This window comes from Rousettus aegyptiacus, unplaced genomic scaffold (assembly GCF_014176215.1).
Source record: "Rousettus aegyptiacus isolate mRouAeg1 unplaced genomic scaffold, mRouAeg1.p scaffold_m13_p_4, whole genome shotgun sequence".
Lineage (NCBI taxonomy): Eukaryota > Metazoa > Chordata > Mammalia > Chiroptera > Pteropodidae > Rousettus > Rousettus aegyptiacus.
The window spans coordinates 51,703,231-51,720,602 of NW_023416307.1; the positions used below are offsets into that span (position 1 = coordinate 51,703,231).

The 17,372-nt window shown below is 48.3% G+C and overlaps 1 protein-coding gene and 1 long non-coding RNA gene across 3 annotated transcripts in view; one reads left to right on the plus strand and one right to left on the minus strand.

Moving 5' to 3' along the window:
- Positions 1-9,573, plus strand: part of ITGB5 (integrin subunit beta 5) — a 104,137-nt gene extending 94,564 nt beyond the window's left edge. The window contains exons 12-15 of the mRNA XM_016135183.2: positions 2,997-3,100; positions 6,486-6,605; positions 7,963-8,129; positions 8,810-9,573. Of these exons, the coding sequence (XP_015990669.1) occupies positions 2,997-3,100; positions 6,486-6,605; positions 7,963-8,129; positions 8,810-8,905 (487 nt within the window). The 3' untranslated portion in view covers positions 8,906-9,573. The remainder of the gene's footprint in view (positions 1-2,996; positions 3,101-6,485; positions 6,606-7,962; positions 8,130-8,809) is intronic.
- Positions 14-8,044, minus strand: LOC118601701. Of its 2 annotated transcripts, none has more exons than XR_004950536.1 (2): positions 7,941-8,044; positions 14-2,129 (listed from the first exon to the last, which is right to left on the minus strand). It is a non-coding gene; the product is annotated as an uncharacterized LOC118601701 (long non-coding RNA). The 2 variants fall into 2 exon arrangements; XR_004950535.1 differs by having other exon boundaries at positions 7,877-8,044.
- Positions 9,574-17,372: the final 7,799 nt, after the last annotated feature.

Below are 17,372 nucleotides of genomic sequence, written 5' to 3' on the forward strand. Positions count from 1 at the left end.
GAGAGACAAGATCGACAGGGCCAGGTTTTATTTTGTGTAATTGGAAGGGAGCCAGGGAGAAGGGAGAAAACAAACAGATCCACTTTAGACCCGCTAAGCATGGAGAAACAGCAGAAATTCGAAGAAACATCCCAGGGAGGAGGTTAGGATCCTGGATCTGGAGCCTAAGTAGCTGTGGCCACCTGAGCACGGGATCGCAGCCATCGTCCACATTTCGTGCTGGAGGGAGGTGCCCTCCCACAACTCCCACCAGCAGAACCCTTCTGAGTGCACATTCCCAGTCCCTGAGACACGCGAAGTTGATAGGGGTGGGAGCCAAGCTAGAACAACACACGTGCAACCAATAAAAGTAGATAGTCTGTTTCTCTTCTTCCTCTGGAGCAGCCAGGCAATGTATGATTGGCTTAGGTAGGTTAAAAGGTCCCATGGGAAAACAACCCTAGCTTTACATGTTTAAAGCATTCGTTTCCTAGAAGACACAGACTTGATAATTTATTATCCCTTAAGCAATACCCAAGGAGCAAAGAGATGCCGTAAGGGAACCTCGCTATTCCTTCTTGGCCCCTCCTCTGGGCCACGCTCACTCTCTCTCTTTCACAGCCTAGTTGCAACTTTTTTTTTTTTTTTTTTTTTTAACAATGTCCCTTTCATGGTGACTTATGTCAGGCTGTTTTTCTGCTTGCTGCTTTGCTGAGAGACACCAGGTTTTTAATACCTTATGTCCTTTTTCTCCCCCCTGGGGTTTCAGAGCAGCCAATCTCTACTTTCCAGAATTAACCACACACACACCCTTCACCTTGGGTGAGTTCACACCCAGCCTCAGCTGATTTCAATTAACAGGCTCTGTGCAAAGTCTCTCTCAGCAACTTGTTTGTTTAAAAGACCAGACTTATTTTAATGCATGACTACAATATATCACACGTTTCAACACAGTACATGCATCACACTGATATGTCTACGTGGATAATTAGGAAATGTTTCCTGAAAGTGGCTCTGTGGCTTAATGTGGTTTTAATGACAACAGGGAATGCAGAATGGGGGGGGGGGTGGCACAGTGGAAGCAGCCGCCCTTCTTTGCAGCCTGTTAATCCAGGAGGCTGGAAAGGGGGCTGCTGGGTCAACGTGAGTGGCCAGAGCTGCAGCCACCCCTTCCTTGACTGCGGCCAAGTCTCACTTGCCTGCCCTTTGGAGCTCTGGCCTGTGGAGCAATGCATACATCACCCACTTGTTTGTAACTCCAGAATGTTTCCATAAAGTCATTCCCAAGAGAGTGGGATTTTTGTAGCCACTTCCGAGATACTTGAATTCTTGAGCATATTAGAACCCTCATAAGAAAACCTTATTTACTTTCTTTTCATGATCTACTCACTCGCCCATTCCTCCTTTATGTTCAGAAAGTGAAGTAGGGATCTGGGGAGGGGGCTGTCTGAGAGATGGGGCATCTGGGTCCTGGATCCAGCTGCCTTTGACTTCTTTTCTGTCTTCATTTCCCTCATCTGTAAAATAAGAGGACTTGATGAAATGCTCTCTGAGCTCCCTCCCAGTTCTGACATTCCAGTCCATAGTTTCTGCACTGGAACTGTAGTAACTGGCCTCTTACACTCAAAGAATTAAAGGACGATGATAAAAAAGTGATGCATTGTGGTTGCACATCCCTCCCTATTTTGCTGGAGTGCCTTCCAGACGCTTGGGTCCCCTTGGGTCCCCACACACCTGTGGGGAATCAGGACGGCTGTCCCCTATGTGGCCGAGGCTCTGCAAGGTCGTCCTCTGCACTCTGGTGCCACTGTGCTGCTGCAGGGAGGTGGTGGCCCTCTCAGCACACTCGGCGCATGAGGAAGCCTCCGTTTTGGGGGTTTCACCCTCCTCGCCTCACAAAGTTCCTGGAGGTTCCCTGTCAGCTGGCTCTTTTGCCCCACCCCACTCGTTCCTGGGGCTGAGTCACTGCCATCGCCTTTATGCTGCCCTATCCCACAGCCCCCAGAGGGGGCCGGGCTCTGTTCCCCTCCACGGCAAGCTTCACAGACCCTTACGGCTCAGCTTCTGTGGCCCCATGTCCCAGGAGTCTTGTTTATTCTCCCTGATGTAGCTGAAGGTGGGTGGAGAATTCCTGGAACTGGATTTTGACTCTGAAAAGAATAAATAATAATCATTAATAGAGCACTTTTAATTAAGCATTTTACATCATATCTGATTTAAACTGTAGGCCGAGGTGGGAGGAGAGGGACTCAAAGTGTCTCTTTGTGGCTGTAACCCATTTTCTCCAGAAGGCCCCTGTTGAAATGTGAGTTCCCTGGGAGGGGCTGCAACCCTGTGGCCTCTACCAGAGTCTAGTGCAGGCTGGCCAATGGGTGAGTGGACAGCAGGGCCCTTGGAGAGCCTGCCAGGTGGGCGCCATCAGAGGGAGAAGGGGCAGGGCCTCAGAGCCTGCAGGACAGTGTTTTTCAGCCCTCACTGTTAATCAGAATCCCAGGAGCCCAGCTCCACCCAAGAGATGTGACTCCAGAGTCTAATGTGCAGGCTGGTTGAGAGCCCTGCCCTTGTGATGGCTGGAGGGGACCCTGGGGACTGGGGCAAGCACTGGCCATGGGGAGCGAGGACCCCTCTGTGAGGCTGGGATCACAGTTTCTTATCACTCAGAAACTTCTGGCTTGGCCAGACTCTTCAGTCAGGCCTTTGATGCACCTGAGTAAGGAAGGATTTGGCTCCTGGTATCAGAATTTGAAAGGCCTCCGACCTGCAACTTGATGTGTAGAGCAGACATGCCTCTAAACTCTCATGTGTTCCTCCAAGAACCCTGGGACTTCCCCACAGAACAGCCACAAGAAGGGCGGGGCAGAAACATTCCCTGAAGCCAGACACCTGGAGACAGGCAGAAGTTAGTCTTCAGAGCCTGCAGGAAGGCTGGGTTCTGCCTTGTGGGGGGCCCACTCATTACGTGTGTGGAGCTACGACACAGCATCTAACACCAACATTTATTGCCTCTTTTTTTAAAGAGATTGTGTTGAGTGCTTGCTGCTTCACTCAGGGAGCCCAGCTGACAACCAGACCTGCCAAAACCTGTGCAAGGATGAGGTGATCACATGGGCGGACAGCATCGGTGAGTGTGCAGAGCAGCCCTGGGCAGCTGTCCCCTTTTGGATCTTAGCAGACACTTACAGGCCCTTATGCCCCATGGGATGATCTTGGCCGGGAGGAAGGTAGGGTTAGCCTTGAATTAGGAAGCATAGTCTCAGTGTCCTTGGCACAACTGCTGGCTCCCCAAGAGGATTTGGGGGACCGGCGCTAGGGCATAGGTTCCAGACTCAACAGGGTATAAGACCTTGTTCGTAAGTTTCTGTCCCATCATGGGAACCCAGTCTTCTCCCAGGCCCTTTGAGAACTGAGTGTATTAGAATAAGTAATGTTAGCTGCTATCACAAACAAATGCCAAACATCAATGACTTAACAGAATATAAATCAGTTCATCACTCACTGAAAGTCCAGTGAAGATACTCTGGTTGACAAAGCCTTCCATGTGATCACTCAGGCATTCAGGCACCCTCTCTGTCAAGGTTCCTCCCTCCCCAAGGTCCCCAGAATCCTCTCCATTTAGTCAGCAAATTGGGAAAGGCAGAGTGAAGGTTCCCATGGGAGGTCTATATGAGCCGGGCCTGGAAGTGGTGCACATAACTTCCATTCACATTACATTGGCCAGGACTTGGTCATCTGGCCGCATTTAATTACAAGGCTGGCTGGGAAACATAGTCAAGCAGTGTGCCCAAGAAGCAGGGGATCCATGTCTGGTGAACAACTAGCCAGTCTCTGTGCTACTTGGCCCCAGCCCAACCCAGCTCTCATGACACTACAGCCATCAGAGGGGGCAGAGTTCTCATTCAGTCCAGACCGAACTTGAGATTCGGTGCCAGGCTCTTCTTCCAGCAGCAGGTCACCGGTTGCTTTCTGCAGATCCCGCCCAGTGACTTATATTTTAGGGCTCTTCGTACTCTAAACACTCCAGTTTGAGATCATCTCTCAATCCCTCTGCTTTTACTTCTGGACAAATGGCTACAAGTCCATTTCTGAAGCCCACAGGGAAGCTCAGACAAAGGCACAAAGATGTTTGCTTTTTGCCATCTCTGGGCTGCATCTGTGTCTTTCCAGTACAGCCACTGCTGTCCAGACTGAGAAGTTTCTAAGGGTAAGAGATGCGAATCACATATCTTAGCCCTATAAGCACCTAACTGGGTTTGGAACTGTTCTGGAACACTCTATTTACATCAAGTCAAAGTGGCCCTGTGCTAGAATCCTCATACACTGCTGTTTGGAGTGTAAAATGGTACAGCCACTGTGGAAAACAGTTTGGCAGTTCCCCCCATGTTACGCATAGAGTCACCATACAATTCAGAAATTCCACTTCCAGGTGTCTACACGAGAGAACTGAAAACATCGGTTAATGCAAAAATGTGTACATGAGTGTTCATAGCAGCAATAATCATAATAGTCTAAAAGGAAATAGCCCAAATGTACATGAATCGATGAACGGAAAAATATGGTATAACTATACGTGCAATGTTATTCAGTCATAAAAAGGATCGAAGTATTTATACATGCATAACATGGACGAACTTTGAAAATATTATCCTCAGTGAAAGAAGCCAGGCAGAAAAGGACATATGTTATATGATTCCATTTATTGGAAATGTCCAAAATAGACAAGTATAGAGATAGTAAGTTAGTGGGTGCCAGGGGCTGGGGAGAAAAGGGAATTGCGACTGGCTGCTACTCTGTATGGGTTTCTTTTTGGAGTGAGAGAAATGGTCTGGAGTTGGATAGTGGGAATGGTTATACATTGTGAATATACTAAAACGACTGAATGATACTCTATCAAATGATTAAGTGGTAGTGTGTGTGTGTGAAGGGGGGAGGGTGGGGGACTTTGTATTTTGAAAGGAATTCTGCATCTGAGACTTCCTTGCTGGCAGCTTTGCCCTCTACCTTGACCTCAGCTGCTGCAGACTCCTAGCCCAGCTGCCTGTCCGTCTTGGCCCTGACTTGCCTTCTTTATAGACTTCCTTGTTCCTGCCTCTCTGATGTTGACTGACGGCTCTGGCTAAATCATGGCTCCTGAGTATGTTGAGTCACGTGTGCCACTAACACACACATTGAGCACCAGCTGTGCTCCAGGGCTTGTGCCAGATCTGGGGACAGGTCTTGCACCCATTTTCTAGCCCCACTTCTTGCTATTTAAGGTTGAACAGCAAGTTCTGCTTGCAGACCAGGGGCCATTGCCCCCTAAGTGGGCACACACAGTCAGACAAAACAAGACAGTGCCTTCCCACGGCCCACTGACTGATTCACTCAGAGCGACTGCAGCCAATCGTATAGCAGCCTCTGTTCCTGAGAGATGAATCAGTTGCTGCGGAGAGAAGATTTCTGTTTGAGTTCACCATTTACCCCTTTCCTTCCTTCTCCTTGGATGTTTTTTTACCATACACACACACTCTCACACTCACACTCACACTCACCCAGATTAGGCCTAAGATTGGGAACTGAGAAAAAAAAAGTTCAGGCATTCATGTTTGAAAACCACAGAAATTTATCTGGTTCCAGGTTTAAACTCGTGTGTGCAACAGGGTTACAAAAGTGAGAGCTGAAAAAGCATTTGCAGACATAACATCAGCCTGAATCGTCATTCATGATCCACTGGCCATTTCCTAGCTGCTCAGCTCCCTCTTACTTCACACTCTTCTTACTTCCTTTTTCCCTAGAAATCAATCTAACGCTTCCCCAAGGAAGCCGTGGAATGCAGAGAATGCTTGGACCTTGCATCAGGGTAATCTCTGGGGGACAGGGAGGAGTCGAGGGAGCTTGCGGAAGGGGGCTTCCTAATACAGAGGAGCGAGGGGCTCTGCTTCCAGTGCTGGCTCACTTTATCCTGGGGTGCGGGCACCGCTACGGCGGCCAATCTCATCTAAATGTCCTCATCACCGTGTGCGTCCTTTTGCTTTTACCTCCTAGGAAGGAGCTGCCTGATGCTTGGCCTCTGTAGCCAGCTCTCAACCAAGTGGACTCAAGTGTTAACTCTCACTCAGGCCTCAAAGGACATCGGGATGGCTCCTTCTTTTCTTTATCCCTTTACTTCTGAGGGCCAGTTCCATTTGCCAATCGCACTCCCAAGCATTAATGCCTTCTTTAATTTCACGTTGCCTCTAGCAAACACTTCAGAGGTTTGAAGATCCTCTCTTACTTTCTAGAGGGATCCATCCATCTAAGGGAACTCGTCCCCAAGGCAAACTACACTCAGCACCTGGGCCTGTGTTCCTGATATAAGATACCTGAACTCATTTTTAAAGGCCGAGCCCCGCCCTATCCCCTCCCCCAGCCCCTTAAGCCTCTCTTCATCTGCTTTCTTCTGTAAGGTGTTCGGCTCCTTGCCCCATTGCTCAGCAGCTCTGGGTTGCCCAGAGACAAACTCAGGACATTTCTTCTTGGTTTTCTTCCAGTGAAAGATGACCAGGAGGCAGTGCTTTGTTTCTACAAAACTGCCAAGGACTGTGTCATGCTGTTCACCTATGCAGAGCTGCCCAGTGGGAAGTCCAACCTGACGGTCCTCAGGGAGCCAGGTGGGTGAGGGCCGGCTCGTGTGCTGCTCTGGGGGGCTCGGTTCCCGACACCATTTCCTGCTCTAGGCATATCGCCTTGTCCTCTCCTCACCATCCTTTCCAAACTCCAGAGAGAAGATGGTTTCAATTCCTGATGAAGGTTAGACTCTCAGGCTGCCCCAACCTGACTCCTACAGTTTTGAAGAAAGGGCCCATTGCTGGGAAATAGCTGTGGGGGGCATGGGTGTTAGCAGAGGATAAGGTCCTGCCCTGGGGTGGCAGGTATCTCATCTTGGAGGAGAGAAAGCACAGGGGTGAAAGGAAGCACAGAACACACTTAACTTGCAGAGCTAAAGCCTAATTGTAGGGAACCGCTGGGCTCTGCAAGGAGCACGCAGAGCAGGTCTGGACCATCAGGGCTGGGCGGGCCAGTGCTTGCACTATGGAGCATCTGGGAACACACACAGCCCTGGCCAGGCCGCTGTACTTCCCAGTGTGGAGTCCACGAAGGGCAGGTGGAGCTTTGGGTTAAACACCCCTGCAGGCTGGGCTCCCTGGGCCACCGAGGAGGTTCAGCTTTAATCTAAACACAGATAATTCTGCCTTGTGCGTTGTGCCCAGGAACCAATGGCCTTTTGCCTTGTAGTAATTAGAAGTTCTAGTGTGACCCCTTTTACTCTTTTCTAGAGGGGTGCAGGGGAAGCAGAAAAAGATGCGCCCTCTTTAATTCATAGCATTGCAAACTGTTTTTCCAAATTGGGCCAAACCGCATAACGTGCCTTCCTTGGGCAGAAGCAAGGGAAGTGTGGTGCCAGCCCAGGATGCATGCCTGTAAGAACGAAGCTTTGTTTCCAAATGCTGTCTTTGCGGTTCTTTGAAAATAAGCACATTTGCTCCAAAGGGCTCCACACTAAGGGCTTACAAATGTTGGCTGGCCCCCAGCCCAGCCCTTGTGGAAGCGGCTTCATGAAACCTCCTGCCTGCCCAGTCTGATCCGGAAACCATTTACATGGAAGCTGAGGCACGGTCCAGCATCCGGCACTGGAGCTTCAAGCTAGGGAGAGGCAGCCATGCACACGGGGTGTGGGAGGAAGTGGGGGGCTGCCAAGGTTTTCATCTAGACTTTGCCATAGACTCGTGTGTGGCCTTGGGACACATTTTATAGACACAATGTTTTATAGACACTTTCACTTCACATACATTTGAAGAAACCTGCCTGCCCACTTGTCTCCCAGGAGCAGTGTGAGGATCTGAGAGAGAAGAGAGGGAAGACCTTAAAAAGAGAGGCGTACCTTTCATTTCAGATACACCTGAGGTCGGGGGTGGGAGGGGTGCACTGCTGATGGCTTTGCTCACCGTGTCTCCTGGTCCCCTCCAGAGTGTGGAACAGCCCCCAATGCCATGACCATCCTCCTGGCCGTCGTAGGCAGTATCCTCCTGATTGGGATTGCGCTCCTGGCCATCTGGAAGCTTCTGGTCACCATCCACGACCGGAGAGAGTTTGCAAAGTTCCAGAGTGAGCGATCCAGGGCCCGCTATGAAATGGTGAGTCAGTGGGAAGTTGGAAGTAGAAAAAAATGTCAAGTTTAGAGATCTGGTTGAGTTCAGGCAACTGATAAAGGCCGACTAACATCTTTGGCATTCAAAACAAAGCAACGAAACCTGAAAGGAAGTGAGCGCCCAGTTCTGGATGGTGGGACATGCATGGCCCAGGAGCGCAGAGGGCCCTGCACAGAGCCCCTCACCAGACCCAGGGCGGGAGACTCATGAGGCAGAGGCAGTTAGCACAGCCTCAGAAGGGAGAGTCTGGACAGTCCTAGAGAGACAGCAGACCCCAGAGAAAACCTTATGTTCTTCTAGCCTATTAAAGTATCCACATGTGTCAGTGTTGTCTGCCCAAGCGAATGGCGTGCTCCTAAAGAACGCAGGGTAAGGGCCCCCGGAGTCCCTAGCCAGTTACCGTTAAAGTTGGAAGGAACTTCCGAGACCATCTCCTAGTCCTCATTTCAGAGACGGAGAGTGAAAGCTCAGGGGAGGGAAGGGACTTTCCCAGGGCATGGTGAGTTAGAGGCAGCCAGTTCCAGAGCACAAGGCTGTCTGTCCCCTGCACCTGTGTGCTCCACCTGCTGCCTTCCTAGGCGACTGACAAGGAAAGGCCTCTAACACTGAGTGTGTGTTGGAATGAATGAACTAACACAGGCCCTCCTGCTTTCCATGTTTTATAGGCTTCAAACCCTCTGTACAGAAAGCCCATCTCCACACATACTGTGGATTTCACCTTCAACAAGTTCAACAAATCCTACAATGGCTCAGTGGACTGATGGCACCTTCTCCTCAGAGGATGGGAGGGGACGAATGGCAAAGTCAGAGACTGACACACTTTGGACAGCCGCTCAGCTCCACCGTAGCTCCCTAGGTAGATAAGCTCGGAGACGTTCCGGGGAGCCTGGGTGAGGAGCCCATCGCCGCCATAGGAAAGCACCTGGCTAGCCACCTGCTGCTGGGCCAGAGCCATGCCAGGCAGCCAGACCTCCAGCCTGGGAGAGGCCAGCGGACCTTGGCATTCTCGGCCTTCCTCACCACATCCAGCTTGTCCTGTCAATGAACTTCTGAGACGCTGGGCTGCCTCTCCCTTCCAGAAGGGCTGGGCCTCCAGTCTGGCCAGAGGAGAAGGCTCTTGGGAGTGTCAGAGTATGTAAAATGAATGCATGGTCTGGCTTTTTGGTGTCGATCATTTTATACGAAGTAAAAAGATCTCGCATTTATGGTATAGTTCTGATTCCTGATAATTGTCTGCCTGATGCCTATACCTTGCACATGGGTGTCGGTGATGGGATTGCTGAGATACCTGTTGAAAGTACAGAGTTTCCAAATGTCAGTTTTCCTCTCCTGTCCATGTTTGTTTATAGTACTTTTGTAATGAAAAGGAAAGAGGTTTTTTGGGATTGAAAGTAAAGGTTAAAACCAAAATATTTTATCTTTGCCTGATGCTCTCTATAACATGTGTGTTCCTTTCTGAAGTGGTCTGAAACGGTGCCCCAGTGGGGACTGAAATGGCTGTGCACTTCCTCAGGGGGCCTAGCAAGCCAGTCTAATGTTCCAGACCAGGCCCTTCAAACGGGCTCTACAGGTTGCTCAGGGGCAGCTGGGGCGGCTCCAGGGAGGGATGAGCAGGTGCCTTTGCACCCTCTCGGCTATCGCTTAAAGAGTTTGGGCTGGAAACTGAAAGGCACACCTCTGGACTCCTTCCCTTTTTCCTAGGTGCTAAGGATGGAAATGGATTGTGCAGATGAAGAAGGGTCAAGATGCAGTTTCCACACAAAATCACTTTTTATATATTATTATCAAGAACAGTTCCCTTCCAATGCCTTCCCCAGCCAAACTCCTATGTCCCAAACAGGCCCAGAATACAAAACCCATTTCAGCTTTCTTTTTTTTTTTTTTTTCCTCCATAGGGCCCTAAAGTGCCGTTAGGTTCCCATATCTGAGGTGGAATGAACCCCACAAGTCGTCAGTCCTATCCCCTATGTACAGGAGAGGAACCTGCTAGAGAGGGAAAGTGGCTGGCCCAGGTGTCAGAGGCTATAACTCGTGACAATCTGGTACTGAGACCCTGGTCCTTAAACCAGAGTGCCAGCTTCCTGCCACCTGCTCTGTTTTTGTAAAACCTCCTTCACCCATCATTGTTTGCTATTGGCATCCCTTTAAGGCGATCGGGATTTTATTCCAAATTCATCTGTTTTCAGCCTGGGACCAAATTCCCCGAACTTCATTTTGGCAACACTAAGACAAATATGCCTGTCAGTAAACTGGGCCTATTTCCTGGGGCAAATGTGAACAGGTTCTGATCTTTCTTTGTCCTGTGTAATTAGGATGAAACGAAGCCCTGTGACTTGGCAAAGCTGCCTTAAATCCTTTTTGGAATAAAAAAGTAAATAAATGTAAATAAATATATAAAGTAGGTAAATGGTGGCTCTGAGGTTTTCTAAACTGAGAAAAGGTAGGATTTTGGAAAAAACTTGGGTACTTCTTCTGTTTAATTGTGGATCTCCTGAAGACAAATTATTAACTTGTTCAAAGTCTCATTTCCTATTGGGCAGCTCTGTAAGGGTGCATCAATCTTGGCCACAGACAGCAAAGGATGATTTACTCTTCTTGGCTTCCACCTGATGTGGAAGTTAGGTGTATTTCATCTGTGACAGCGGACGGCTGTTGATGGAACAAGCCGCTCACAGTGCCCTGCTGCCCCCTGCTGGAAACTTTTGGACAAGCTGTTTGGAGACCTGACTTCTGAAATTCTGACCCAATACTGTAGGCAATTTCCTTATTTCTTTCCTTCGGCAACTGGGTGGTGCTTCCCATTCCTCCTGCCTTCAATTAGCATAAATAATGAAGCAGGAGCTAAAGGTGGGCTGGAAAGCTCTCTCAAACCAAGGGTTGACCTGCCCTTTCTGTCTTTCCTGGGCTGTGGAAGCGCAGGTGGGAATGAGCCTTCCAAAGCATTGGAACTGCCATTGTGTGGCTGCCGTGGCTCTGCAGGGGGCACCGGGCAGTCTCTGGAAAATTCTTTTCTGGCATCTGTTTGTAAAGATGATTAGTGCTGCACTTTTTCTGAAAAGAAGAGGGGGGCGCTATTTACCTTTGTAATCAATCTATGTTGCTATAATACAGATTCCCAAATGGTACTTACTGATCTTTAACAACTTACTTTTTTAAATTGCAAAATACATGGAAAAAATGTTAAATATAGAGGTTATAAAGAAAGTAAAAGTTTTTTTATAATCATACCATGCAGAGACAACTACTCTTGACCTTTTTGTGTGTGATTTCTCAGTCTTTTTTACAATGCACATATGTGTAATTTGAACCAAATTCAGATTATGGTGTCACTGTTTTTTAAAATTTTATTTGTTTAATTACAGTTTACATACATATTATATTAGTTTCAGGTGTACAACATAGTGATTAGACATTCATATAACTTATGGAGTGATCACCCTGATAAATCTAGTACCCGTCTGACACCATACGTAGTTATTACAATGCTATTGACTATATTCCTCATGCTGTATTTTATGTCTCTGTGATAGTCTTTTCACAAGGACTGAAGGCTCTCATTCAGCTTGGTTGACTAGTATTTAGTCAAACTAAAGTAACAGCCACTTCTTCTGGGAAGACTTTTTTTTTTAATTTCTTTAATTAGGATCAAAGCTTGAGGTTGATTATCGTGAAACTTGAGATAAATTCTAAGTACCAGCAAACAGATGAGGAGAGCAAAGAGGAGGAGGGGTCTTATTCTCTGCTCCAGTGACACCTTTTAACTGCATAGCTCCTCCCTCTCCCTGAAGGGCTACTTGCTGCAGGTGTCCTGCTTGCTTCTAAGGAGGGCAACCTGGGGCACTCAGCGCCAGCGGGGCTTTGCAACTGGCTGAGGCGGGATAGTAAGAGAAGAGGAGGAAGATGAGAGTGGCTTGGATGAAACTCTAGAGGCGATAAGTGTTGGGCCTGTGTGTCTGGGGCACCAGAGGAACCCTATGTGGACGGCTGGGCCAGCACTGGACATGCAGACAGGGCATGTGCACCAAGCTGTTTCTCTACCCACAGGGGAGCCTGGCTTTAGTGTGGCTTTTAGCACGTCTGTGAATGAGGCATTCCAGTCCCCCTCGTTAGGGTCAATGGGTTGAGGAGGCTTAGTTAGGTCCCCCAGCCTTGCTTCTTTCTATACGCTTCTTCCCCTCCAGCTCAGGGGCTGCAGACTTCTAAGGACACGGCTCCAGTCAGACCTTCAGACCCTCAGGGGGAGATTGTAAAGTGAAGGGAGGAGGAGGAGGAGAGAAAGTTGAGCCCACTGTGGTGCTAGGAAGAGAGAACTGCACCTCAAGAATTGTCCTTCTCAGCCGCCAAGGCTCCTCCTGCTGAGCATGTGGCTTTGGAAGGGATTGTCAGACTGTCACCGCCCAGCTAGTCCAACTTGATAGAGCTGCCTCCGAGATGGGTTGGGTGATGTGTCACAGTGAGAAGGTCTTCGTATCCAATTTCTTTCTCTTGGAGTTCAGTGCTGGGAGGTTCTGATGCTTCCTTTTGTCCCACAGCGGGATCTGTGTCATCTGGCCTGTTGGGGTGTCTTAATTGTCAGGAAACTGGGAAATGAACGTGACGAAACGTAACCTACCACCAGTTGTCAAACACCCTGGAAAAGTCAGCCATTAAAGCTTCACTGGTGCCACCTGGACCGGATATCAAACCCCCGAGACTGAAAGCAGACTCTCCAGGTGAGGAGGCCCACGTGATTTTTTCAAGGAAGGGATTTCCTTCATTTACAAAGGAGATTCCAGTTCAGGAACTTTTCTCTGGTTTGATACTCTTTCCTCTTCTCCTGGGAAGAGTATGACTGTTTTCACTTCTCTCAGAACTCTACAGAATGACTAGGGAGTCATCTGAGTCTCTGCTTTGAGGGCACATATCTCTACTGAAGTAAAATGAAGTACGTCTGTGAAAACTAAGAAAATAGAAAAGCTCTCTCCCCCTTCCTCTTCCTTGTATCTTTTTCTCTCTTCCCCATCGTATGTGCAATCCCTGATGCGTTCAAGTTAACCAAAAACCCAGGTACAGGTTAGGGAACTATTTTTTTAAATGAGGGACCATGACAACTGACAAATTTCATGATTCCTGGCACAAAAACTCAATGCTTTAAGGACTCCTTTCTATGGAGGTAACATAGGGGTTGCCCTAGGCAGTGGTCCACGGCTTGTTCCCCTGCTGACTTAGCTCGCTTTGTGGCAATGAGATATTTGTATGAGCTGATGTGTGTGCTAGTTGGCATTCATGTCCTGGCTTGTGACCTTAAAACAAATTTTAGAAGACCAACACTGAACAAAACACAATTAACAGAGTTGTGTGGGTTGCACCCTATGCAAGCGTCTCCACATGGGTGGAAGAGCCAGGCAAAGGTCCCAGTAGAGACGGAGGAGGCTGGGGCTGCTTGGCCTTCCTGCCTACCCAGCACTACCTCTGAGCGGCTCTTCCAAGCTCGAACCAGGAGACTGTAGACTTGATATGAGTTAGGAGACACCCCCTGTTGGATGAACCTAGAGTTTTAAGAGATGGAAGACAGCAACAAAAGCAAGAATATATCCCAAGACACAGACAGACTCCAAGTTCACTGCCATGCTCTGTGCTGGGGTGGGGTCTCTGGATGGTCATTGCTATCTTGGGCTCCTCCTAGAAAAGCGAGACCCAGAGCGCCTCTGCTGTCCGGGCATCTATTTTCCTCCCTCCCTGGGGTTTGGCCTGGGGTCGGGGAGCCGGCCTCACAGTGCACCCCAACACCTGACTGTGACCATCACTCTTCCTCCTGTTCCTCTCTCCAGACCAGAGGAAGACTCCTCCCTCACCCCCTTAGTGGGAAGGAGAAAAGCAAATGTTCTTCCAAACCAGTACTTATGCCAAAACCTTGAACTTTAAAAGTTAAAAAATATTCCAATTGTTTTGTTTCTCTTTGTGTTTCCATTGTGGCCTTCTTTTCCTGAGGCACAGAGGCCACGTATGGACTTGGGATATAGAGAAAATGAAGGGCAAAACAATAATAACTTGATAATTCATACAAGGTCAGATTACAAACTTTAAAGGCCTGAGAATCTAAAAAGGGCATGACATGCCACATCCTGTAATCCAAAATAAAACTACCATTTAATAAAAGAGCATTAACTAAAAATGTAAAGAACCCCAATGAGTCCTGATTTCTTTTTCCCATGCTCTTAAAAAATATGTATCAAATTGTTTCAAAAAACATGTTTGGTATCGCTGCTTCACTGACCCTCTCGGACCGTGCTTAGTGCCGATGACATGATAGCATATCCTATTAAGAGGCAGAGGAAGCAAATTGCAGAGTCCAAGGGGTTACCCGTAGTCTTCCCCCCGCCCCCACCTCATTGTGCTAACCAAAAAATGAGGATAACTACCTTTCTCATAATGTTTAGAATTAATGAAATAGAATTAACTCCTATAATTCACATAAAGTATTTAGTATAGTGTTTGGAACATGATAAAGGCTTTAACCACTATTAGCATTACTTTTGGCCATGGGAAAAAGGAATACCTGAGAATTTTAGAAGTACTTTTGTGGATTTTAATGCAATTTATCCTCAAATTAGAAAAGGAGGATGGAGTCACAGTAAGCCACTGACACAAGGCAGCACTGCAGTTAGCATCTCCTGCCTTCCCTGCCAGAGTTTTCCCACTTTAATATCCTACCTTCACATTTTAAGATGTTCAGTTCCCATACTCATTTTCAATGATTGATATTGGGCTCACTGTGTTGAAATGCAGTATCCACACAAGAGCCGAGCAGCTGTTTCTTTTAGAGAGCTCACTAAAAGCAGCCAGAGGTGAAGAGTAAGAAGGCTGAAGGAAGAAAGGCTGGTCTTGGCGGAATAGATTTTGTCGAGCTGGATCGGGGAGAGATGCAGCACGTTGTTAAAGGTATTAGTTCACTACTACTACTTAACCATCCCAGAATTCCACGGTATACAATAAGCAGTTATCATGCTCACAGGTGACAGACCAGCTGGCATTCATTCAGAGACATTTGCCGGGCCCTGTGCCAGGTGCAGGGAACACTGCCACGAAGAATATGAAAGTGAAATCCCTTCACTTTTGGGAGCTTACACCTGTCACAGGTGGTTTTGCCCTCCTCCCCTGGTCGCTGAATTTTCTTAGGCGCTATCTGCTGCTTACCTGTGGCTCTGTGCCCCTTGAGAAGTAGGGTGAATCCTACTGTAGCAGCAAACCCATGGTTGGTAGGGAGCCAACAAACTACACCTGCGGGCCAGTATTGCACTAACTAGGATAGGTTCTGTCAGAACCTTAGTTCCTCCTGAGCCAGAAGGATTCAATCGACCCTCCAAAGTGTGTAAACACGCACCGCTCCTCCTGAAGTTCTGAGCCACCCACAGTTTTTCCTGGCTCCCACCTACCTTAAGGAAATAATACCCTGCATCTGTCCTCTTTGCAGATCCTGGCAGGTATGTGGGCATGCTTCCAGGCCTCGACTGAGTGGGACCAGCGATTTTGTTCAGAAGAGGTGGGCAAATGGGAGTTGAGGAAAGAGGTGTCCTCAGGCTGCAATCTTTGCCCTCCAGCGCCTTTTTCCAGACAGTCTCCAGAGGCTACTTTAGGGAGCTTTTCCAGAGATGGCTCACATCAGCAGGAGTGAGGTTGAGAGTTGAGAATGAGAGACTCCAGGCCTATGTCAGCCAAAGGCTGCCTATGAGCAGATCTCTTTTGCCATTCCAGGTCTACACTTCTATAGCTCTAAAGGGGAACTGGATCAGGTTTCTTAGGTTCCCTTGGCACTACAGATCAATGGTTTATGTCCTACTACATGCCTAGAGTACTGAAAGAGGCCAGGGGATAGAGTTCTCCATTTCATTAATCTTACAGATGTTCTGGGCACCATGGGAACCAATCCCATTTTCCTCACTAGAACCAGGTGTTATCATGCTCAGAGCTCATGCTCTGTAGATATTCCTTGATTAAGAAAGGGCCAAACTAGTGGTCCCCAACCTTTTTGGCACCAGGGACTGGTGCTCCTGTAAGAATCTACTGCCTGATCTGAGGTGGAGCTGAGGTGGTGATGCTAGTGCTGAGAGGCTGCAAATACAGGTGAAGCTTTGCTCGCTCGCTTGCCTGCTGCTGCTCATGTCCTGCTGTGCGGCCCGGTTCCTAACAGACCAAAGACTGGTACCAGTCTATCTCCCAGAGGTTGGAGACCCTGGGCTAAACTATCCAATGCTTCCAAAATACTTCTAGCACTCTCATAGGCCCAGAGACAGCCCAAGTTCTGAATCCATTTGTGCTCCAAAGTTTTATGGCTCCAGACTGCCTAGGCTTTTGCTTACATGAGTCTACAGCACTGGGCTTATTCTCAAACATCAAAACTACTGGAGGCACCTGTAAGAAATACAATTTTCAGGCCAAACACCAAATTTGCTAAAGCAGAATCTCTGATGATGGGGCCCAGGGATCTGTATTAAATACATGACAGGAGCCAGGTGATTCTTTGATGCTCTTCTGATCTCCCTTCAAGTTACCTAGAAGGGGCCCTGAGTGAACTTCCATAACAGAACAGATAGCACCAGCATCCTGGTGTGGAAGTTCACACTTTTGAAGGAGTAGGTGACTCAGCAGGAAAGGGAGGCAGACCCCAGACCATCTCATTGTAGAAATGTGACTAACTGGTGCAGTGGTTCTCAAAGTGTGATCCCTGCAACATTAGTGCTACCTGAGATTACTGCAAATTTTCATACCCCATCCCAGAGTCAGAAACGCCGGGCCTGAGGTCAGCATCTGATTTAAGACTCCAGGTGTTTCTGATGCATGCTAAAATGGGAACCACTGACCTAGTAAGCCCATTTAAGTGGCTACGGGAGACACCAGTACATCACTCCGAAGGTCTCTCAGCCTCAAGATCACCAAGATTGAAGACATCCAAGAGATTCCTGTAAGTTTTACTGTTCTTCCTTTTCCTGACATGCAGCTCCTTCCAAGTAGTCCCAAGGGTCACACCCTTTTCCTTCTGGTGTTATTCCTTGGTAGTTTGCTTTTTCCATAGGGAAGTTCTCTGGAGATGCATCAGTGGGACGTTAGAGCAGCTCTTAAGTTGCAGACACCAGGAAATGCAGTGAAAACCTGAGCTGAAATCCCAGGCTTCCATCTGAGTCAATACAAGAGTGGGTCAGTCAGGGATGGGAACAGCTGTTACCACGAGGAAATGCCAAGTGACCTCTA